Source organism: Cimex lectularius, unplaced genomic scaffold, assembly GCF_000648675.2.
Source record: "Cimex lectularius strain Harlan isolate CLEC.00 unplaced genomic scaffold, Clec_2.1 scaffold63, whole genome shotgun sequence".
Lineage (NCBI taxonomy): Eukaryota > Metazoa > Arthropoda > Insecta > Hemiptera > Cimicidae > Cimex > Cimex lectularius.
Window position 1 is genome coordinate 150,736 of NW_019392694.1, and position 25,502 is coordinate 176,237.

General features: G+C 35.2%; 2 protein-coding genes across 3 annotated transcripts in view; one reads left to right on the forward strand and one right to left on the reverse strand.

Annotated features, from left to right (window-relative positions):
* The window catches only part of LOC106674233 (neuroligin-1-like), a 156,002-nt gene extending 148,697 nt beyond the window's left edge, over positions 1 to 7,305 (reverse strand). The window contains exon 1 of one of the 2 annotated variants that reach the window (XM_014406849.2): positions 6,985 to 7,305. In XM_014406849.2, the coding sequence (XP_014262335.1) occupies positions 6,985 to 7,257 (273 nt within the window). In that variant the 5' untranslated portion in view covers positions 7,258 to 7,305. The remainder of the gene's footprint in view (positions 1 to 6,984) is intronic. The other variant, XM_014406850.2, reaches the window with a different exon arrangement.
* A 3,439-nt stretch (positions 7,306 to 10,744) lies between these two features.
* On the forward strand, positions 10,745 to 11,623 carry LOC106673971 (granzyme K-like). The gene has a single exon (XM_014406380.1). It carries the CDS (start codon positions 10,745 to 10,747, stop codon positions 11,621 to 11,623), a length of 879 nt encoding a protein of 292 aa, XP_014261866.1.
* The last annotated feature ends 13,879 nt before the right edge of the window (positions 11,624 to 25,502 follow it).

Consider the following 25,502-nt stretch of genomic DNA (forward strand, 5'->3'; position numbering starts at 1 on the left):
AAACGATGGGACGAGTACATTTTAGTACAAAATATAAACATAACGAAAGAAGAAACTCCCTAGAAAGGGAAGTACGCAATCCTTATGCGTTGATAGCATATCGTTGATCAATAGTCTCTCTAAACTACAACAAATTAGTACTCTTGACAATAGCTCCGCCATCAATCTTGACTATGTTCCAACATATCCAAACGATTTGTTCACATCCTTAAGTACTTCTTCTCTGGTACTTTCAGACTAACTTCATCCTCCGCTTATTGTAAATGTCCCTTCTTTGAAAAGTTATTTCCTCGGCAATAGTTCGCATGGTACATATAAAGATTTCAGAAATGTTGACTATCAGAATATCAACACATTTTTTAGCCTTATTATCTGGGATGATATATTTTGTGATAACATCAACGATTCTTATGTCAACTTTTATGAAATTTTTTAGATCGCTCTGGAAGTTTTGTACCAATAAAAACATTTTTCATTCACATTTCCCCTGTTGGTTCGGTAAGGAGACTATCAAATTTATTTCCAAAAAGAAGGCTGCTGAAAAAACATAACAACCGTAATTTAACTACTTCTAATGTTTTTTGTGATCTGAGAGAACAGTCTAAACTATAAATTTCATCGGTTCATTTAAATTATGTACATAATAGTTCATCAAGTTTTCTAAATCAGATAAAGTATTTATGATCTTTTATAAATAAGAAAAGTTGCTCCATTTCCCTTCCAGTTGATACGCATCATGACAACAAATGTATCACAGATTCCTCAGATATTACCCACTGGTTCGTGTATTTATTCAAGGATACTTTTATCAATTGGTATATCTTCAATGATTATAATAGGCTGGACCTGAGTAATGTTCAATTTATAGTGGATTTAATAGAACATTTTTTTTGAGCCCTTGTTGCTCGCTTATTCAACAGTTCGATGACATCTGATATGTTTCCTATTAACTGGAATTATCGAATGTGTTTCCTGTTTACAACAATGGCAGAAAGCTTCTACCGTCCGATTAACCATAAACAGATGATCTCGATTCTCAGATGTTTTGCAAAAGCAATGAACTCATTTGTATCCGAGTCATCTCTATAGACTATACGAACTTTGTTTCAATTCACCAGTAAGGCTTTGTCAATGGGAGTTCAACAAAGAACCTACTATTATAAAAAGATTATATTTTAAATTCTGTTGTATCTGGCAAGGAAGTTCATGCCGTGTACACTTATCTTTCAGAAGCGTTCGACAGGATGGGTAGATAGATTCTTATAGAAAAGCTACAAGCCTCTGGAATTGGGAATTCCTTACCAGTCTAGTTTGAGTCATGTTCGGATAATAGATCATTTGCTGTCTCCTATAATGGTGCTCTTTCTGGGCTAGCACACCAGGACAATTTTATTTTTGATCTTCTTCAGTAAATTTTTTTACCAATGGATACCAGGAACTGGAAGAGTATTTTATATTGTTCTTTATCCCTGGCTTTATTATTGTGGGCTCGCAACACGAGTGTGAATTTTTGCTTCCGTTGTGCCGGTGTTCCTCCATCGAAGAAACTCATGTTTGAAAAAGGTCGAGGCCAAATTCAGAATCGCTGAGTTAAGTAATGTTATTAGGTTCATTTAGCGTGTCGTTTTGAGAATTACACAATTATACAGAAAACAAACACTGTAGAGTTCAATATCTTCTTTAAGGTCATTACTGGGTGAAAGAAGGACAAAAGTGTTGGACTCACCAAGCTTTCGGCAACATTATGTTGACATCATCATGGTTTTCCCAAGAAAGAAGAGAAAAAAATTTTTCTCATCGGAAAAAACTAATGCAATGGTTAAGGTTATGAAGCACATGGCCAGCATTCGGTTATATATGGAGAACAAGCCATCTCACTAATAATTCACATATTTACAAGTCCAACTGTTTTTTTGTTCTTACTAACTATTGTTGTGATTAAAACCAATAAATACATTATATTATCACAGGATATTACATTAGTGACTAGAATTTAATTTAAAGCTTGTTTAAAATTATAAATACAAAGGATTGCAATTAAGATGAAACCTGACACACAACGTTGTCTCATCTAAAGCTGGATTGATACGTATCAATCAATATATCAATCAATCAATATGAGACATGGGAATTTGTCCTGTGTGAACATCGTGCAAATAAATATATAAATACGTGTTAACAGTGTAAATATGGAAGAAAGGAAGAGGTGGTGTGTTGAAATTGTGTGCTCTCTCCACCATATTTTTCAATTAGAGCTTTTTGGGGAAAAATCCCAAAACTCTACGCTTTTATTTTTTTTCTAGTTTATTATGATCTTGAAATACTCTCCAGGATAACGGGAAAGGGATAGAAACGCAACTTATTAACTTAACTTATGGCATAGTACTTATCAATGCACATTTTCCGAAGAGAGAAGAGGACTTTTTAATCTTCAATGTTGTTCTCAAGTTATTTACAAAAACCTGAACTTCAACTGTCAGTGAAAAGAGTTTTTTTTTTTTTTGGATAAGCGAAATCTTCCCCTACTTTATCAACCATCACCAATTTTATTTGTCATTTTAAATGATAATAAATTACTTGCTTCATGGTTTCGAAAGAAAGACTTCGAAACTCAAATTTCCGACTGACAAATATCAACTAAAATTAATTAATGTTTGACAAACAAAACGCAAATAAAAATGGACGTTTTGGCCTTTGAGGATATGGACTGATAATAATGAAAAAACGATTGAAGATTAAAATATTTTAATATATAGTTAGCGTTTATCTTTAAAACCATCACAGTAAAGTTTAGTTCAATATAAAAATATTTAAAAAAATTCTTACACATTAGGAGAAAAAATTGATATCATTCTGCTGTTAGGTAAAATGCTAAAACCGGAGGGTTCTCTTAATCCATGTTATTAAAAAAAAATCATTCGGTACAATGAACAAGTTAGTTACTATCAACGAAAATGACAAATAAATTGAGGTTGGCTGATAAAGTTACAGAAGACTTTGCTTACTCGTAAAATAGGGTTTGAAAAAGTTTTAGGGAATTGAAAACGATTACTCTAAATTAAAATTCGTTTGCACAATTGAACTCAGGCACAAAAAATCTTTAAAAAAATGTACATTATTATGTATTATGTATATTATAAAGAGTTATGTTCTTATTCGTATCTCGTTATTCTTATACGTTAACTATGTTAAGTTCGTTAACTTGTGGAAAGATAGATCAAAACATTTTGATAAATTAGTCAAAAAATAAAAATTTACGTGTCACAGGAGTTTTTCCACAAAAACGCCCCATTAAATTTTTTTTTTGAAATTTTCGATTGAAAAATGTGCTTATGTGTGCGCAGGAAGGTTACGCGACTGTTTTCAAATAGGTTTTGTGATTCTTGATAAATAATATGATATTAATTTCAAGCAATTCACTATATTCAAAGGCTTGGACATGTGCACTCACATTAATTAAAAGTTAGTGAATTGGGAACGACATTAAATTCCAATAAACTACAATTTTTACAATGTATCGATCATTCTTTGAGACAAAATCTTGATCAAGATTCAAGACGGGAGTTTAACGTGCACATACGACTTGTGAAAAATAAGTTTTCTACAATTATTTGAAAGTTCAGAAGGTCCGAGTGTTCTGCGCTGTTCGGATCGAAATGAGCGTCGCCATTCCCTGTTTATTTATATCTCGTTGGACGAGATAAATAAAGGTTACTTTTGGATCAAACCTCGTAGTGGTCCGGCCGATTTGGACCAAAACATCGGCTCCCTTGTGTCACGATTACTCGCTTCGCATCACCCGAAATTGCGAATTGCGCAATTATGGAATTAAATTCATTCACTTTGATCATATTTTAAATGGAGACGCATCAATCTACATGTCATTATTCTGCGCTCATTTAGTTTTATATTAAACATGATTAGAGACAGAAAAATCACACAGTTCCATGGTTGACCGTTCAAGGATTATTATCAGTTTCTTGAGAAATTTGAAACTATAATAAGTAACCTACGAAGTTTATTGGCTTCACGAAAAATTTACAATGAACGAGATCAAACATGGTCTATGCTATAATAACGAAAATATAATGCATGAAAAACCTTTAACAAATATTGTTAAAATTAATAAGAAAATTACTTAAAAGAGAATTTCGATAACAGCATAAATAAAAAGTTATGTTGCTTTCTAAAAAATTGAAACTTCTATCCGTTACATGTACATTTAACATAATTGTCGGAAAAAATATTCATAAATTTAAATTCACAACACTTGCCAAGAGTTAAAAATTATGATATAAATAATTAAACTAATGCAACATGTATTTTCATTATGCTATTACTAATGATTTCCTTATATGTCAATTATTAAGTTTCGAAGCCTGAAAGCTTGACAATAATGTTAGAATGATAAACATTCCTTGGTAGTGTATTGATATTTTGTTTGGCCGACGGTTAGAAATATCCTTGAGCTTGTGGCAATTAACGTACAAAGAGAACGATTTGTAGACGGCACCCAGAGAACCTGAGCCGGAAACGAGGAATCATCCTTACTGATTAAGTTCGCACAGTTGCCGCTTATGCAGAGATAGGTTTATCAATGTGTCCCATACAATAGAAACTTGTCATGCATTGGCTCCTTACTGAGAGCGTGAATGTATGGCGCCGAATTTAATAACAGTTTTGGAGCGCATTAGCAGCTTTCTGGGTCACCATTTCCACTTTTATGATATGGAAATATAAAAGTATTCTTAAGGGTTGATGGCTGAATATTTATAAAGCACCTCATCGATCAAGATGTAGATTAGTTTGATTAGTATTGGGTGTAGAACGAGTACTCTCCGACTAATCAAAATATGTGCAGTGGTAGGTGTAAATGTATTAATTTGTGTGACTGTATTATAGAAGTTACGTTTATGGCTAGATTATATTTTGCATGCGTTGTTGGCTGAAATGACCAAAGTGTTGAAAACCCCTGTTAAAGCTTAAAGAAGCGATCTTCTGGCAACTAGCTTAAGGGAGATACCAGTGAACACCGCGGGCTTCTGTAAAGACCAGGGTCGGCATATCGGAGAGTGACAATCTCCTGAGTGAAATTTCAATAATGTTAAAATTTTAAAATACCGGTAAAATCTATTTTATTATATACGGGGTCAGACGGATGGAAATATCCTTGGGCTTGTCAATATTTTGTTACAGGAACAAGGTAGACAATCGGTTATTCTGAAAATTTGAAGAACAAATGCATTCCTAATATTTGTATAAACAAAAACCTTTCGGGAAATGTATTCATGAAGTTAAAAATTTAAATCGGTTATGAATTTTACATCACTGCAAAGAGTTTTGTACGTCTTTACTGTGAATAAATTTGTATCTGGTTCTGTGTTTTATGTTAGTACCTTGTTTATATGTATGCACGCATGTATACATATCTGTGTTTGTTTTTTATTTATTTTACTAATAAGCTTTTCTTTTTAGCATTTTGTAAACTTTACAACCACCCTTAATAGTAAGAATGACGCATAACAAAAAATACAATACATAATAATTACTGTATGAATAGTGTTTTATTTAAGAATCTCGCAAATTTAGATGGCAAAGATCTCTTACATTTAATGAAAAAAACTCAAGAAAGAGAGAGAGAGAGAGAGAGAGAGAGAGAGTGAGAGAGCGAGTGAGTGAGAAAGAGGGAGAGAGAGAGAGCGAGCGAGTGAGTGAGAGAGAGTGAGTGAGAGAGAGTGAGAGAGAGAGGGAGAGAAAGAGAGAGAGTGAGAGAGAGAGAGAGAGAGGGCGAGTGAGGGAAAATGTGGTATTTGTGTGTGTATTTTAATCTGGCAACTTCCATCACGAGAAAACATGTAACATTGGATTTTTCTCTTTCCCGTAAATTTTCGTAAGTACAACTGGGAAAGAGAATGGAATTGAAAATGGCAGCATATTTTATAACATCAAATTATATTGTTTTACGACATTCAACAATTTAACGTTGTGTTTGTCTTGTGCGCGCGATGGTTTAAAAATGCTGTCGAACTAGAAACCGAGTTTCCAGATTTATTTGAATGCTGGAATTGAGCAGTACTGAACTCAATTTTTGATGGTAAAATCCTCGAGGCAGTTTTCATATCATTAATTTTTGCATCGTGTTTTGCACCGGAGTTAAATTGCTCGATCGAAGAGACTGGGGATGAGGATCGGCTTAAGGGTCTGCTTGTTTGGTTGAATGAGTATAAACGTCATATATAGATTGGATCTGACCAAAAGCACTATCTTTAGCGGTGGGTCCCTCGCTTTTGTAAGATTATTACTCAGCAGCTTAACCTTAAACGATGTTCCCACGGCGATTGGCTTGACGAGCGTACTCATACATTTGTCATCTGTTGCGGTCTGTCGTGGTCTGTCTTATTCCGACCGCAAGTCGTTCCCATGGCGTGGACAGGCTTCTGACTTGGCAAAACGCGAGGGACCAACTAGCCACACATTGCGTAATTGTTTTAACTATGTCAGTTTTGATTTAAAGAACAACGCTAGTAATCTAATAGTTCCTGTAATCAATTTTATTTAAAGATGTTGAAAAATGAATTTAGTTCAGAAAAAACCGGTACAACTGGAACAAACCATATCAGATCGTGTGAAATGTTACTCGACCCGAAATGAGGCTTGCCATCCGTGGAGCCCCAAGCCATGGATGTCGAAATATTTACCGACAATATTGACCAAGCCGAGCCACCTCAAGTCACCTCTAGCAAAAACGAGTCTTTCCTTTTCCACGGCATGAAAGATGGCAAACTTCGAACACTTCTTCAGGCTCGCCAAGCCACACACCATAGGAAAACTTAACCGTACCTAACCATCCTTGAATGAACCACTCAAGGCATGCTAATATTCTTGTTTTCGATTTCTTTACTAATCATGCTCATTGTATGCTAGTTTTTTAAAACATATTTGTGATGCGGTTGAATTGACAAATCTTTTGTGAAAAACTCTTACCTGGCTGCAAACGGGACCGAAGGTATCTGCAACTTTGACACCCGACCAAGGCAAGGGCGAGCCGGGCGGCATGAACCTGAGATTCCCGACTGGGGCGGCGGCGTACGGCACCCCGAGGAACGTCTGGACGGGTTTGAGGGCAGGGTCGTTTGGTCTGCTGACTATGCCGACGATGTCGCCCTGCCTAAGTTTGACCGTCCTCGTTTTCTCAATGTATGACTCCCTCCAAGCCCCGACGAGACCGAGAAAGAGTAGTAATGGCCACACTGGCATTCTTTCATGTTTCCACCACAGCACTCGCGGCGCGACTGAATCTATTCCAAGACGAAAATAGTCAGCGTGCCCGGGTGGCGACATTCGTCTATACTCGTTAGCCATCGGGACAACTAGATCAACAACAACAAAAAATCAACCTTAATATTCGAATTATTTTTATGGACAATCGTCTTCACCTTACTAACTTACTACTAAAGTTGATGAAATCCATTAGGAAAATGTTTCGATGTGCATAATGAAAAATAAAGAAAATTAAATGTTATAAATCTCAAGTGGGTATAGTTAAATTTGCCCAAAGTGGAAAAGATTCGAAAATATTTGATGAAAAGGCTGTTTTACCCGCCACCTGATTATATTTGATACTATGAAAATTCAAACCACCCTTTTTTTCCTTACACACAAAATTAATTTAATTAATTAGCATGAACAATTTTATTCGAAGTTTGCAATATAAATATATATTTTTCCATTTGAGAGATAACGTTTTCCCAATATGTGAAAATTTATTTTCTAAATCATTACGTGCTTATTTTATGTTTTATTTTTTAATTGTTGTTTCCTTATAAATTTATATGGAATTAATCAAGAAAACCTAATCTTTCCTTCTACATGCTATACGTACAATATTTTATTTAATACCCACAGGGACATGGTACTTATTAAATAAATTTGTTGTGTAATTGCGGGAAAACCGTCGGTGTAGATTTGTTTACTTCTATTTGTCCTTTAAATTGTATCTATAATTAATTAAGGTTTTTAGTTGAGGTAAAAGACAATATGATGAGCGGGATTCGAACCCACGACCTTCCGCTAGTTACGCCACTACTCGACAACTTGAGCTATCGTGACTTCGATCCACTCAGACACAACTTCCCAACTCAACCCAACCTTTTGAATTTTCCCTCCTTTTTGCCATTTTTCAAATGTCGTATAATCTATTTGATTCTCGGCGACAAGTGAAATGGCCAGGGAGAGCTTTAATGAAGTATACTTCATTTTAAATTATTAAATTCACAAGTTTTCGTGGTCCGCTTTACCAATTAATATCTTCCCATTACCTTATAAGTTAGTTATAACATTATTGGAAGCTGCAGTACTATACCCATTATCCGCTGATGATGAAGAACTTTTGTTAAATGAATTTTATGTATGCATATAATGTATAGGCTTAATTAGCAGGGTTTTCATGTGCTATGCAGTTGAGATGAGCCATTTCAATTGTCGTCGAGAATCCAAACCGATTACACTACATTTGAAAAATGGCAAAAGGAGGGAAAACTCATTAGGTGGGGTTGAGATGGGATGTTAGTGTCCGATTGGATCGAAGTCACGATAGGACAAGTGGTAGAGCAGCGGCGTATTTAGCCGAAGGTCGTGGGTTCGAATCCCGCTCGTGACATTGACTTTTTTATCTCAACTAAAAACCTTAATTATTTGAAAGATATTAATTGGTCAAGCGGACCACGAATACTAGTGAATTGTATCTATAATGCTCCTCCTGATACCATCGATTATATTTTATACCGGATCGCTGATATACTGACTATACTCATTATCCGCTGATGATGAAGAACTTTTTGTTAAATGTATTTTATGTATGCATATAAAGTATAGGCTTAATTAGCAGGGTTTTCATGTGCTATGCAGCCCAAGATAGAAAGGTAAGCAGTACATTGAAGTTGTGAAGTTACAAAATATTTCCTAAAAAGATTGATTTTCTTCAATACACCTTAACTTCTACCTTCTACCCTTTCTTGAGTAAGGGCTAAGCTGATTTGATAATTGAACCACTTTCTTTAGGAAGTTTAATTTATTAATTTATATGAGTTTCGAGATGAAGGAAAACTACAGGACAACTTTAGAAATAAATAATATACAAACGATCTTTACAATTTTTCTTCCTCCCAACTCCTCTCTTCGAAAATTACTGAAAGATTTAAAAACTAATGAGGGACTTTCTGAATTTAAATGGTAAATCTTATTTTAAAAAAGAAATCTGTTGCTCATTTAGTCACTCGGAAAGAAGGATATATTTCCTTTTCTGACTAGTTGTCCCAGATTGTTAAAATTTAGAAAAAGGTGGTTAAAAAAGTGTATTTTAAAACAGACTGAATTCTTAAAATTCTTAGATTGAAAAACTGGAAGTGTTACAAGTTTTTATAAACAAGCGTATTGCTATAAAAAAAAGATATTAAACCCATATAATTTTAGATTTTCCAATTAAACATTTGGTAATTGCATTTCGTAGATTTGGAGGCGGCGATAGCCGAGGAGAGATAGAGGGAGACGGCTATTTCGGAGACTCGATCGTTCGTCAGGATTGCCTTTTATTCCGAATCCGTCATCGGGGCGATAGTAATCCAGGTCTTCGCATTTCAAAGTCCTTAAAATCCCACAAAGGAGGTTCTATGTGGATGCCAGTCACTCTCACTCGGACGCTCATTCACTCCTTAAGAATCTAACAAAGGTCTAGCCAACGGTCGCATTCAAAGTCCAACTTCAACTAGTCACTGGCCAGTGACTGACACTAAATGCTAAACTGTAACGGACTCCTGACTAACTAACGAATGCCAACTCAACTTAATTACTGACTACTCCGTACTCGTCTACCTCCGCTCACTTGTTGTATGTTTTGTAGCACTGGTTGCTTGCAAACGTCCCCAGAGGGCTTTCTTCCCCTGGCTGCCATAACCCGCTGACTGTACTACTCTATAATTTCTTTAGCTTTGCTTTGTTGAGATTTCTCGATCGACGAGGGTAGAGAAAAAACCTGTTGCTTCGACATCTATATATCCTTATTCTAATCCTTCAATTCCGTTACGCAATAATTTTTATGAAATTATTTATAAATTAGTTACAAAACATTATGAACTATACAAAAAATAGTCTTCTCACGACTTTTATAAATAACCAAACAAATATTGAACTTTTTGTGGATTTACCTAAAGTTTTGCATAAAAATAAAAATTACTATTGCAATAGCAATTAATACTATTAAATCTCATTTTTATTAATCAATCTTAGATATACTTGAAATACAATTATACAATTTACTTTTAAAAAAATTGCTCAGTCTGTAAGATCGCCAAAATAAATTTGGAAACATTACGAACATTAATATTTTAAAATGAAAATTATGAAAATTTACAGATACAATGATTGAAGTAATGATTTGGATAATTTGAAAAAGCGCTTTCCTAAGACCAGAAAAATTGGAATGGAAAAATAATACCCTCAAAGCTAAAATCAAAAGATACCAATTTCTTTTTATTGTCAATCTGTGTCAATATGTGTTTTCGTAACCAACGTTTTTATTGTTGGAAAACCGCATTAATAATCATCATATTTTGTGTTAAAAATATAATTAATTCAAATAACGATGATTCATTAACCATATGATTACGACCGTCTGATATATGTTTTCTATTCAATAAACATAACTAATTAACTATCAGCAGTGTCAAACGTCTATGACATATAGAAAATGTCCAATATCACAAAGTATATTTTCTACGGAGTAGTATGGATCTTTTTCGTGTTGGGCTCATCTGTGGATTGTTGGCAGAAAGATAAAAATCTTGATGGTCAGCTAGCTAATTTAAAAGATTACAATTACGTTGCATCTCTACAAAATCGAGCAGGTGAACACAAATGCGGGGGTATCATTCTGACCCCTCGGAAGGTCATAACTACTTGCCTTTGTGGCAGTAAACTTTCTCTGATGGAGATGAGGGTAGTGGCTGGAAGCTCCCATGTCTCTCCAATAGTCCCCGGATACCAGGTGAGGATAGTAAAAACAATACAAAAGCATCCGAGCTGCAAGTTGGGTTCTGACCTTTTCGTTTACGACATAGCCCTCGTGGACGTCAAGTACGAGTTCATTTTCAGCAAATTTCTCAATGCATTTCCCACATTCTATCGATACAAACTCAATACAAGAAACGAGCAATTATATAACAGCGGAGGAGCGACGCATTTTCAATTGATAATCAGAACTTCTTCGCGCTGCGACTTGGTCGGCTTCGGTCTCGATCGATTAATCAACGAAACTAGTGTATCTAAAACTGCCAGGCTCAATAAAGCCGAAGTGACAATGTTGAATAACGAAGCGTGTGATGCAGAATTGAGTTCGTGTTGCGCCTTTCAGACAAAAAAATCCGGAAAGGTCAGTCCTAACGGCAAAGCTTGCACGACGACGGCCACTTCTAGGGGATGCAGAGAAGACGAAGGGTCTCCGTTGGTCTGTGAAAAAAAAGTTTGGGCTCTCTTATCCAAGACGGTAGATTGTGGAAAAAGCCCTACCTTATACCAGAACATTTACTTCGGTCTACGAATGTGGAAAGATTTCATCATCTTCCGCTAATCACAATGCCTTCGAACCCTTATTGGCATTTGGCCCTCACACTTCTCATCAGCAGATTCATTTAAGAAACATTTATTTAATATCCATGATGATCTTCCAAATAAGTATATTTAAAAGTCTTAGTAACTTTAACTTTCCTTACGTTGATTTATAATTTTTGTAACGTGTGGATGCGATAACCATCTGATCTATCGTGACTTCTGTCTCCCGGGAGACGAACCTCAACCTACAACTTTTCAAGTGTTTCTCGTTTTGCCATATATTCAAATTTCGTGCAATCGGATTCGATTCTAGGCGATACTGGGGAGTTCTTGAACTTCACTCTTCGACAATCTGAATTACTTTTATCGATCACAATAAATAAATTAAAAATTCAGAATATTAATCCAAGTTTTGTCGAATGAACATTTCTATACGAGTGTATTTCAACCACGAGGTTATATGAACCTACAATGTGCCGGCGTTTTTGTAAAAAGCGCATTTGTAAGTTACACAGAGCTGCTGGATTCCAACCCGGGACCTTGCCTAACAGCGATGATCATCGTGTCAACGCTACCGTCGTGGCCACCGATACCCCTAATGAACATTTTTTGAAACATTAGCTTAGTTTCTCTATTAGTTACTCTAAAATATATATACACATATATATATATATATATATATATATATATATATATATATATATATATATATATATATATATATATATATATATATTTATTTATATATTTATATATTTGGCTTACAACGAGACGAGCCAATCATATTTTCACAGAGAAATATGCTATCGTTGTACACGTATAAATCCTGTCAATGGAATTTATTCTTACAAGAACTTTTAGATGTGATGGTCCAAAGTAAAGGTTATTTGTGAAACAGTACATGTTGCTTCGGAATTTTATATTTTCGTTTCTCTGAAGAGATATTTTAGAATGGTTGGATTTATCCTTATATGTATGAATAAACATACAAACATGTGTCGAGTTGAGGCTATTCGCTTCTCGCAGTGCACCGGCAATTCTAGTAATAAGCTATTTTACAGTAAACTGCAGGCAGACTCGAGGCTCATCCACGCCGGGTGTTGCAGCCCGGCGGAAGAGAGAATTTTCCGTCCAGCCACCGAGGTTGTGCTACGGTGCCCCAACATCGTAGTCAATTTAATTCCCAACACATGCACTTCCAAAGCCATTCATACTCACGTTTATGTTTAAATACATTCTCTCCTTTTTACATATCAGTCATTCAATTGCGGTGGTGGAACACTCGATATTCCTCCATCATCATTGACACATATTGTACCACTCAACTAATTGATGATCGTTGAGGTACTCGACATTCCACCATCGACCCTCTGGCATCACACATTACACTAACAATTCACGTTAATAAGTACATTCACGATAATAAATACATTCACTACAAAACACAAGCTAGGTAGAGACTATATATAATTACTACTATTACCACTACAATTGATACTATATGCAATAGAATAACCTCGTTTCTTCCAAGAATCGGAACAGTGAACAAAAATACTCGCTGCTATTTCTGATTGAACATTCTTATCTAATGATTTTATAATTTAACCTTACCGCACGTGCAAACAACACATAAAACCTATGTCTAACATGTGTTACGTAAACTATCAACTAATTATACCTATTTTTGTATACTGCTTAGATGTATTTTGAAAATTTTACTGCTTTCAATGGCCAATCGTATTGCTTTGTCTAAGCCCTGGCTTTTTAAGTACTATTAACTACTAGATAGTATTAAAACGATGATGGTGAATCCTTCGATAGTTATTTTATATGGGGCTCACATTAAAAAGTTACTGCAAAGTTGTTGTTCGAGAGCACTTGTTATACACCCTATTATTCACCGACATGCTTCACTGACGAGTGCGGTTCAATTCTGAATAAATCCTACTCAATAAAAATGAAAATGTATTTATCTTACAAGAAGTTATGATAGTAGCGAATCCAACCGTTGATTCAAATTCGGTTATTGCAAAAACAAAGAACTATACGTAAAATGAAACAAGCCACTGTATTACCGTGGTTTTTCGTTGTAGCGGACATAACATTGCCTTATAAACTGGTATTTTTCTGACATCTCCTACACATAAAACCGTTAAAATAGTTTTTCACTTTTCCAGACATGACGTTTATATAATTCCTTAATTTTATACACAATTTCTGAAAATATGGTTTATTTATTTAGCTATATGATTTATTTATCAGTTGAAACTATTTTTATAATAAAACTTTAAATGGCGAAAACGAGTGCGCACATTATCAAAAAAATAAAACTTCCGCTAATTCGAGAAGCGAAAGACAAAAGTACGTATTGACTCCAGAAGTCGCTCCCGTAAAACACATCTTGATACATAGCTGGATCATCATTACATTCGAAGGGCCGGGAAAGCAAGGCCCAGACTTTATCACGGCAAATGATAGGTGCTCCTACGTCGTTCTTGCACGGTGTTGCAGTCGTCGTCGCGCATAATTTTCCTTCGGTTTGCATCGTACCAAAATCGTCGATCCCTCTCAAGCAGCATTTCAATAAAGACTCTTTGCACTCCGCGTCAGGCATGAGTTTTACAACCGCTTGAACCAAATGGGAGTTATTTGTATTGACTTTGTCTTCGTCGTACCCCACAATATAACATCTCTCTCCATTACTTTTCATTTTCCCAAAAAATTGTACCTCCCCCCGGTTTTCTATAGATTGTTTTTTACTGTGTGAAACAAAATTGTACGGATTGGGAAAAAGTGCGACATTTTTGTTTAAGACGAATTTGTATTTAACCCATAACAAACCCAAATCGTATTTATATGTTGTTACCAGATGACAGTTTTTATGCTTTCTAGCTTTTTGAGCCATTCTCACTTGATACCCCGATACTGTTGGATATTGATATCTGCTGCCTACGACGACTCTCACACCGGAGATAATATTCTTTTCGACATAATCATTCACACAGTGGCAGGTGGTGAGAACGGTCATTGGAGACAGTAAGACCCCTCCACAACGATGTTTACCGACGACAGTCTGCACAGAAGCGAAATATTTGTAATCGCCTGGGTTGACGACAGATCCTCGAGTTATTTTATTATCCAGTGAACAAACGGCATTCGCGATTAATAATAAACACATCAAATGTACCCATAATAAAGACATTTTTAAAGTTATTCTTTCTTTTTTATATAATTCTTAAATATAATGGCATAAGTATGGCCATACATCATATGTTTAAATATTAAAAAAATTATTGAACAGGTGATGCTTACACCTAGATTGTAAGTTCGCTTTTACTTTATAAATTAGGATTTTTTTCAATGTTTCAGACAAAAAATCGGCCCCCAGTTATCCAGTAAGCCATGACTTATAAAGCTGATAGTTCTTGAATTGTTGTTTTGGATATTAATTATATTATCTGATAATAGATAAAAGTATATAAATTAAAAATACATTTCCTTATTTCATCGAAGTTAAAAGTTTCCTCGGTCAAGCTGGTAATAAAAATTGTGATCAAACTTTACAATCCTGTTGCAACTTATCTTCTGTTATCAATGTCCACAATTTCGAAAGACCTTGCACCAATCTAGTAAAGTCTCCCGGATGAATCTGAGATCAAGGTGGACCGTTAATATGCAAAAATAATGGGTGGTGAATAGTGACCCTTAATCGATAATTATTCAGAAATCGTGAGATGCGGTCTGGTGTGATGTAGGTTTCAGAAAAACATTTTCTTTGTCGTGCCAACGTTTCGTTCTTTATTGAGATCATCTTCATGGCTGAAAGTGTTTGTCTTCTGTGTAATTGTGCCATTCTTGTGTGTCGTGTTGCGAGTGCCCACAAAAGCAGCCAGAGGGCACTCTCGACAAGACACGTAAGAATGGCACAATTACACAGAAGACAAACACTTTGAGCCCTCAAGATGATCTCAATAAAGATCGAAACGTTGGCACGACAAAGAAAATGTTTTTCTGAAACGTACATCTCACCAGACCGCATCTCACGATTTCTGAATAATTGCAAAAATAATGTTTGGGCTATCTTGTCCACACCATAAAATCGCTGGAAGGGTTGGGGATTGTATCAAAGCTTATACTCTGGCTTCTCCATCTGGAAACAGAATATAAAATCTCCGGCCCACCATCGACTTTTATAATCGAATTGCAGCAAGAATTACTGAAATCTGTTCGGAGTAGGTATGAACGGACACGGTGCTTGTCTACCTTACTGAGAGGGTAGAATGTAGCAAGGTGTGATGCTTATTCGTTTCACAATCGACAAACACGGGTAGATGCGCATTGTTGTCTAGGATGGGTACCTAGACAATTAAAGGCAGCGCTTTGGTTTGGCGCTGAGAGACATATTGTTTCGACAAATGAGAACATTGGGTAAAGGAATGATTTTCTAACCATAAAGGGCACGAAAGTTTTTCAAAGGAATTGTTAAGGTGATGGTTTCATAGATTGTGCATGTTTGCCCATGATGAGGAAGATCGTAAGAAGACGAACATAGTTCATAAGAATATTCACAAGACTCACTTCGTTCAGTTTAGATTTCCACAAGAAGAGCAAAAGTTGGAATATCACGAGTATTGTTCTTACTTTCAAAATATCTTTGTGTGGAAGAGTGGTAACGCTAAGTGTGCAAGAATAAGATAGTATAAATCATTTTTCCTATAGCTTGGAGGGCACTAACTACATGTTTATGTTTCGTTAAAATTTTTTTACAGAAACGCTTTGATGGGTTTTTGCTGAAGAAAATAACAAAATTCGGTTTATCAACATGTTGACAAGAAGTTTTCAATTTTGGTACCTTTCCAGTTTTTCATTTTTTTGGCCTTGCTTTTACAAAGAATAGGGAATTGGGCCGAAAAAATAAAATTTTATCGAAGTTTCAAGCGGCCTTTCGAAATTCATGAGTAGACTACAAGTTACTATATTAAAGCTGAAAACAGTTAATAGAACGAGATGGTATGTTTTTTTCTAGATTTTAAAGAGCGTTTGTCGCCCTAGAAAGTGCTCTTTACTAAACTATACACGCCAGGAGTGTCATAAAAATTTATACAAATTCTGCAGGGTTTATATTCACGTTGTGAAGCTTGTGTATGAACAACAAATGGAATAATATCGAATTTTGAAATTAAAAATACTAAAACAAGATTGTTTCCTGTAACCAATACTCAATACTTTTTGTAATATTCTTAATGGTCTGGAAAAGGAAGGGTAAGAATAGGACTAAATTAAACATCTTACTATATGCAGATGTTACAGTAATCATTGCACATAACCCGCTGGCCCTCCAGAAAACTATTAACAGACTGAGACAGACATATTGAGAAAGGTGAAACGTGATGGTGACCTGGAAACGTCGGAATTCATGGTTTTTCGGAGAGGTGAAAAGCGAGACATGACGTTTAAAAATACAATTAAATTAACTAATGCGAAAAGATATTTGGGCGTTATACGACACCAAGGTTGTCCTTTGTTAATACTTGAACGAAAAGTTTGCAACTGCTAAGTTTGGGTTATTCAAGTTTACTTAAAATAGAATTCATGCTTTTTACCACAAAAGTAGACATTTTTGGCGCATAGCGCGGAGTATGAATGCTATACGGCACAGGTATAAGGACGTAGGAGTTTTTTATCGGTTGAAAAATTAAAATATTTTTTTATTTAAAAACGCACTCTTTGCACAAAAGTCAAATGCAAGCCTTTTATTGTTGTTAACCGAAGAGCTACACTTTAAATATGCACAAAAATTATTGTTATCTGATTTTCGCCTGTCAAAAATTTTGATCATAAAAGTTATTAAAATAAATTTTGGGCAATAGATTTTTAATATATTTTTTAAGTAATATGAATCATGTTATTCACTGAAATTATGGAAAAATCAGATTTTTAAATATCTGCTGGAACCAACCAAAAAATAATGTAATAATTTGGAGAATAAGGCAAATTGTTCAACCTGCCATCCCCTCTACAAGGAATTCAAACTTGATCTAGGCAGGGGTCACCATATGCCTTATTTTTATAAGAATGATATTGATGATATCATGCTGGCTTAAAATTTAGAAGCGGGGGGTCGGAATTACGAATGCTTGTACAATGTTGTACAATTTAAGATTTTAATTATCTGAGTGAGGAGTTTTTATAGTCTTAGATATTTTTTTTAATTCAGAAAACGTATTTCCACACTGCGTTCAGTTGCTTGTTGCGAAAGTACTAATGGTATCACCCGTTCTGTAAAATAAAACTGCTAGTTAGTTGTTAACCAAAATAAAATGATACGGCTATATAGTGTGTGAGGGAAACCACACCCAATATTCGTGGCGATGGATTCATATCTGCCACGCTCGTGGTTCCGGGTTCAAGTCCCGCCATAGGAATTGAAATTTTTATTGGCGAATAATTTGGGGGAAAAATGAACTGTACTGTGATTCTGACCTCACGTCATTACAGAAATTATTATGTATTACCATATCTGATGTGGTGGTACTAGATATAACTTTACTTAATAGAAATATATAACTAATATATTCACCCAGATTATAACCAATATACATGTTAAATTAGAACATTTAGTTTCGCTGAAATCCTCAAGTGTCGGAGACAAATTATTTCATTTTCATTGCTCAACCGTCGAAATATTTTATCAAAATATGCACTGCTGTTTCGTACATTTAGAATTGTATTATTTTCAAAATTTTTGTGGTGATTTTTTTGTAGAAGAGAAACGGGATCTTTGAAAATAAGTTGAGGGACATTTCATACTTATCGCACATTCTCTGATATTTGGCAGCATAGCAACTTAAAGCATATTTGGGACAAAATGTAAAAACAGAATTCTAACGTCGACAACAAGATGGTATTGGCGAGATTTCGGTATATTGTCTTCTATAAATAAAATTTCATTGGGCACAATGTTTGTAATTTGTAATTAATTTGTTGCGCATTTTAGAATTTCTTTGTTTTCCTTTTCTTTTTTAACAAGATACATTAGCAACTTCTATCTGTGAATAACAACTCTTTTTTAATATAAAACGTACCTCAAATTTTCTCCCATAAGGTACATTTGTTTTTTTCGATTTTACCTTATGAGTAAAAGGTTTTGGAAGAAAAGTATCGAGGGAAAACGTCACTAATATTGATTGGCAAAATATGAATTGCAGCTCGGTATCCCGAGGAACTATTATTATGCACTGAAAGAAAGGGAAAATGTATATTTGTATTTGTTTATTTTCATAACTAGGTATAAAGAGTAAAAGTTGATTCAAAATGTAAACAACGCTAATAACTTGTTGTTTACTTTTATAGAAATTTACCGATCTTTTGTCACTATTTAACACACTCTTCTTTTTCAGGGCCGACGTGTTGAATGAACTAATTGGTTTGTTAATTTTTTTTTATAGATTTAAATCGAGAAGATATCACCCGGGCACATGCTTTGGCTCACATCGAACGTAGTGTTCGATACATAGTCGTGCTTACCATCCACGATGACCTACATTTGTTTAGGGCCGCCGAAAGTCTCAATCGATGGGACGACGGGGAGTAGTGGTGGACCGCGATTACGACGTCTAGAAACGATCGTTTTATTGCTCTTACCTCGCTATGGAACCGTCATTTAACGGCTTCCTGTACGTAGTCAATTCTATACTGTCCGTGAGGCCAAAGTAGATAATACGCGTTATTAAGAGCAAAACTGACCTATAATCATTATGGGAACAGATAAAAATACAACTGAACTGTCCCTGGACGGGGTACTGTCAATGGGGAAAAGAGCAATGCATTTATTTATTTTTTTTTTTTACGAAAGTTTGCAACAGCAGAGGTCATATCAACCCTCGGGGTGCGGTGTTTTTGGAAAAAAACCCACTTGTAAGTATGTCGGGTTCGTATGCAAGGCCGCTGGATTCGAACCCAGGACCTTTACCTTACAGTGATGAGCGCCTGTCAACGCCTAAACCGTTGCGGCCACCGACGCCCCTGCAATGTATTATTAAATGATGTTTCGTTGTTTTGGTGATTTTTTTTTATCAAATTATTATTATTTGCTGGAAAAGTATTTGCAAATATAAATATAGGTGCAGTCGACTCCTAAAATCGAATGGCAGTTATTGAATAAGCCAGTTATAGAGATAAAAATTCATGCCATTGGTTGAGCGATAAATAAATACTCATTGTTCGGTTGTTTTGTACATCAGAAGCCGAAATTATTACGCCTATAAGTATATACGGACGTCCGTAGTCTTTATTTTAAGAAAACAAGCCTGTAACAAAATTTTACGAATTGCCTATTCCATCGTTCTCATAGGCACGCATTGGAAAATTGTAAATAGCAACGAAGGCAAGCCAATCTGCCGTATTGCCCAATAAAAGCCCCATTCACCGTTTCAATGGGGTTCAAGAAATGGGAGTGGCTCAGTTTTCTTCCCTTCCGTAGACTGGAAGCTGCCTCCTAGGATCGGCGCAAGTTGGTTTTTGCTTGAAGGCTTATCAACCCTTTATATTGTCGGCCTTTTTTTACCACAACTATTTGAACACTGCGGGCTACTTTTGTTAGTAAACGAGAAACGACTAAGGTAAATATAAACAAATCCTAGCGTTCTTGAATGTTTGAAGTATGTGCGAAGTATTCGTTTGATCCTGGCCGAATAAAGGGAATCAATCAGGTACCATTTTTCGCTTCATTAAATCCCTTTTATGGCTGTGACGAAGCTTTTCTCATAATTTTTTTTTCATTTTTTATAGAGGAAATGCTATGGTGTCTCACATATACATGGTGTCCCACGGAAAACATAGACCTTACATTTTCCTTAAATTTGGACCGATTTGAGAAATATTTTTATTAACATTTTCGTTATGAATTCTAGTTTTGAGATGTTTCGTCGGTTCCAAAAATAACTTTTGAGTTCCTGTTCATTGTTGTTTTACATAAAATATGCCCTAAGTATTTTTTTTAATGAGACCCCCCCTTTTATTTCGGATTTGAAAATTAGATTTAAGAATCATTCCCCTTTCCTACTTTTTGTAAATAGATTTAGAACTTTGTTTGGTGAGTTCCACCAGTCTTTTTGGAACGGCGGTGTTATTGATGGGTTCAAAATAAAAAAAATCATTTCTACATTCAAAGAGAAAAATCGAACACATATTTATTTGTTTATTTTCACAATAACTAGGAATAAAGATTAATTGTTGACATAAAACATAAGTACAACATCTCGCTGTTTTTACTTACATAGAGTTTTACTAATCCTTTTACTCTCTTTAGATTAAAACAAAACAGTTCAATTTCATACTTGTCACAGCCAGCTTGTCGATTGCGTTAATTGTTTTTTAAATCGTTTTCTTTCATGAAACAATAAATTTGAGTAAAATATTAACTTTTTTCCTAAAAGTTTGATTTTAAGTTGTGAAAATCTCAATCGGGCCATGGTTTGGCTGAAACCTAGCCAAGTCACCATCCACAATGGTCTACAGCGGTTTTTAGGAGACTGGACGTCTCCATAGACGAGAAGCTAGCGGTCGACCGCGATTATGAAACAGTCTTTAATGTCTTCCTTAATAGGTAGTCAACTCCAAACAATCCCTAATGTAAGGGTGAGCTCAAAAACAGGCATCAGAAAGACTCATGAGAAAAGCCTAGTCTCCAGAAGTCCCACATCAAGTTTTCTACTACTGGAGAAGAGAGCAGCAGTCTGTTTTTCCCCCCTCAGCTGACTACAATGGTCATTGCAGGCACCTCACGTATATAAGCTTCTCGCATTTTTCTTTGTTTCATTTCAACTTTATATCTGTCTCATTCACCATATATCACAGAGGAGTGTCTTGTTGCTCGTTCCTACCATCCCACACGTGATTTATTAAAAATACTTCAATATTTACAGACTCACTAACAATACCCACTCACGCTAAGAAAATGATTACCTAATCTACAGTTGGCAGGGCTCAGAGCACCGGTGCACAACTGAGGTCCTGCCCCTACAACTAAATACAAAGTCGGTAAGATAATCATAATCCTGCCGACTTCCTTCCATTCGTGCTAATAAATACATTCATACAGTATGTACCGAATTTCATTCATCCATTAGACTAATTTCCTTTTGACGGGCTTGTGGAGTACTCGATATTCCTCGACATCCACGTCCATTTACACAAAACATTCACGCTAATAAATACATTCATATTGGAGAGGTCGCAGCATCTCGGTAGTATTACTACAACCTTGATAGCGGTGATCTGTCCCTCACGTCACACAACAAATATATAATTACCTAAACTAATTTGGTGGGCCTGTGAGCTACTCGATATTCAGCTCGTTCAATTTATTCGGGACAACTTTGTGTTAAAGCACAATAATGTTCTACCACATATAGCTCGAATTGTCACCCATCACTTTGAGGATGTAAGGATTACCACAAAGAATCAGCACGTTCTTGTGATACGAAATCCTATAGACATGATAAAAAGACGGGTTAGACATCGTTCGTTGCCTACAAAATCATCAAACCGTTCTTATAGAAGAATGGCATTCTGTTTCCCAAGAAATCCGGTTCCTTATTTACTCGAGACATGCCTTCTGCGAGGAGGTAATACCCGTGATTACGACCAAAACCAGTTAATAGTTTATTTTTAACCTATCACTAAATAATTTTCCGGGGTTGTGGTGTATTTTCTTTCTAACCATTATCATTAAATAATTTTATTAAAACTCATCATTTCATGATCCCGTTCAATTTGGTATGTTGTAATTAACTTAACGATGTATAATTTGAAATAAAGAACATAATACGAGTATCATTTTTTTTCTTTGAGTGAATGCATTACTGCATTAAGGAAAATAATTTAGGATTTATGCACAACAAGATATATACGTTTGAGTATCCACTAAAGTGAAGTAGGGTAGGTGCCTATGCAACTGCGTATAAGATATGTAGAGGCTTCTTTCGTATAAAAAAAAAATTAAATTACGTTTACATTCTTTAATTCAGTCATGTTTGTATCTCAGTTTTAGCCTAGTCAATTTGAAATTGCTGGCAAAGGAAAGAACTTCTTTTAAACACTTTGAACCAACTGAAGAGATTATTATGAAAATAGGTCACGCTTTATTGCTTTTAAAGTAAAACAAATGTATGAAAAAATACTTTAATTTGAAAGCAGAAAAATAATTCCATTCAAGGAAAATGAAATACAAGAAGTTTGTTTAGTATCTAATATAAGGGTCATTTAACAAAGAATAAAAATACAAAGATTACAAAATAAATGCAATATATTATTTTTTTAATTCTTTAAATGACCACTAAATTAGATAATTACATTAGATAATAAGCCATGGATGTTTGTAGTTCATTAAAAAAAATTCAGCTCTTTATGTTTTCTCTACTTTCTGGGTGATGAAATTTCTGTTAGTATAACTTGTTAACTTTTTATATAAAGGCGGAGAAAGCTTTTTGAGCTACCCGAGTATAATGATATATAACAGATCAGCCACCAAATGGGGCAATCATATGTCAGCATCTAACACATACATCTATCACATAAACAGGAAGTGGCAATGATTTTGCAACCATGTTTGGTGTAGTAAGGTTAAGACAAGAAGTAAAATGGGGATCGGTTCACATCTCTATTAGCAGCCAGAAAATTGATTTTCAACCGACCTGAATTGGGGTCGTTTATTCATTAAGTGGTTCAGATGTTAATAAATAACTGATTTGAACATAAATATTGACATTGGCCGTAATCATAATGGGTAGGCGATCTAAGGTCATTTATGCGACAAATTCAATATTCCGGGCACGGAGATATTTACTGTACCAAACCCCACTTAATACTATTCTGTGAACTTTGTCTCGGACTGTTTGAGGTCAGAAGCTCAAGATATCGATTATGCTAATCCAAAAGCATCAAAGGAATAGCACTGAACATACCTTGTCCATCCCCGAGCTAATTTACATTACACCGACGACCCGGATCCGGCAAGCCTCCGTAAATATTTGGAGATGTCGACGTCTTAATAGAGCTTTTTCAGTTTGATGAGTTTCCGCGCGTAATTAAGTAGAACCGACTCTGACTTTGAAAACATAACTCTTCATCATTAGATGGGACTAGGGTTGTAAATTTCTCAAACGACAAGTATTCCTTACCATTAAAGTCAAACTTATTTGTGTCTAGAAAACAAGTTTTTCTATTAAAGGAATGTTTAAGGTGTAAAATTTCATTTGAAGAAATTGATTTTTCTTTTCGTTTTAGACCACTGATAATAGTCTGTTGTTTGCTAAGTAAGATAACATTCGATTTATAATACTTAAAATTCATTTTGGCTAAACCTAAAACGTAATTGGGGAAAATAATTTATGGTGTGAAAAATGTTATGAAGTATGAGATTTGGGAACCTTACGAACACGCGCGATGTTGAGGAGCCTGGAGACAAATCTAAGTGTCTACCCGGCCATAAGCCTACGTGACTTGACTGGCCACCATCCCAACTTCTAAATTATTTATATCGAACCGTTATCAGCAATTTATGTGCTGCCTCTCCGTTTTCGGTCTGGCAACAATCAATTTTGGAGTTTGGTGGTCGATGAATAGAAATCACTGGGAAAATGCTGACAACAAATCGGTTTCGAGTTTGAAATTATTCATCGAGGATATTGTTTTTACGAATAATCGTCGTGATTTAAAGTCGGCAATAATGATACGTGTTTTGACAATTAGTATGAGGTCTCAGCCGCCCTCTCGAACTTGTTCCATTACTCTCTCCCCAAGTTAAGCCGAGAGTTCATACCTTCATATAAGCAAATTTTACTCTGGTTCAAGGGAAAAGTCAAATAAATGTAAACAGTTTCGGTAATATTTTGTTGTTTTTGAAAGCTTGGGTTCACGAGAGGGATACGAGCTGGGACAAAACTTTATATTAGGCTGTTTCAGTCTAGAAACTTTGGGTGGATCTCATGAATAGAATATTTCTTTTACAGCGTTCCATTTTTTGCCTTCTAACTTAATTATTCTCTCTTTTAAACGAAGTTTATTGTGAATTTGAACTGAGCGCAAGTGGAAGTACTAGCACAGCCAATAAACATTTAAATACCAAGGCATGTGGTGTTATTCTCTTCAAGCCGGTATTCTGTATTTTTAATTTATTCGTTTTATTTTGTAAGATTCTCATTTTTGTGCTACATATTAAAACATATGCGCAAATATTTGTTTTGAAAAAACAAACCAAAACAGGAGTTCTCCTTGTGTCAATCGCGTTAGGAATGATACCGGAGGAGGAGTTGTGTAGAGAATACATTGTTAAGACGAAACTTTCTACTTACCTCTGATGACAATACCTATCCTCGGAGCACTTGTTCAACGCAAGTTTTTCAACCTTACAACTCGGATTATGACATTCATCTTGAAACCACTTAAACCCCGTACCCCCTTTGTTCCTTTTGTTCTTCCGGATTCCTCCACGTTCCTGGTTATGTATGTGTGGTAATGGGATTGCCTCCGCGCCCGTTTTATACCGGAGCCTCCATAAATGAGAATTAGATTTCTACACCGGTTCATAATTTTGCGAGAGTGCTTCCCCATGAAGACGGACGGCTGTCTATGACACGACAATTAATAATTCATGAAATTGATTACAACACTCATTTTTCTAACCACAAGTTTTTTAGTTAGACATTTATTTTTAAAAAAGTTTCGACATGCCTTTATAAATTGTCGGTCCTTTATGGATTGGTACTTTTTCATACTATGAAAAATTTTGATTTGCATACATTATAAATGAATGAATTATATACCATTTGTATAAATATGATTACGATTGGTAATGATATGAAAGATTATATCGTTTCGAAAATATCTTATTAATT

Coding starts and splice junctions, on each gene's coding strand:
- LOC106673971 (XM_014406380.1), top strand. CDS start 10,745: ATGTCCAATATCACAAAGTATATTTTCTACGGAGTAGTATGGATCTTT.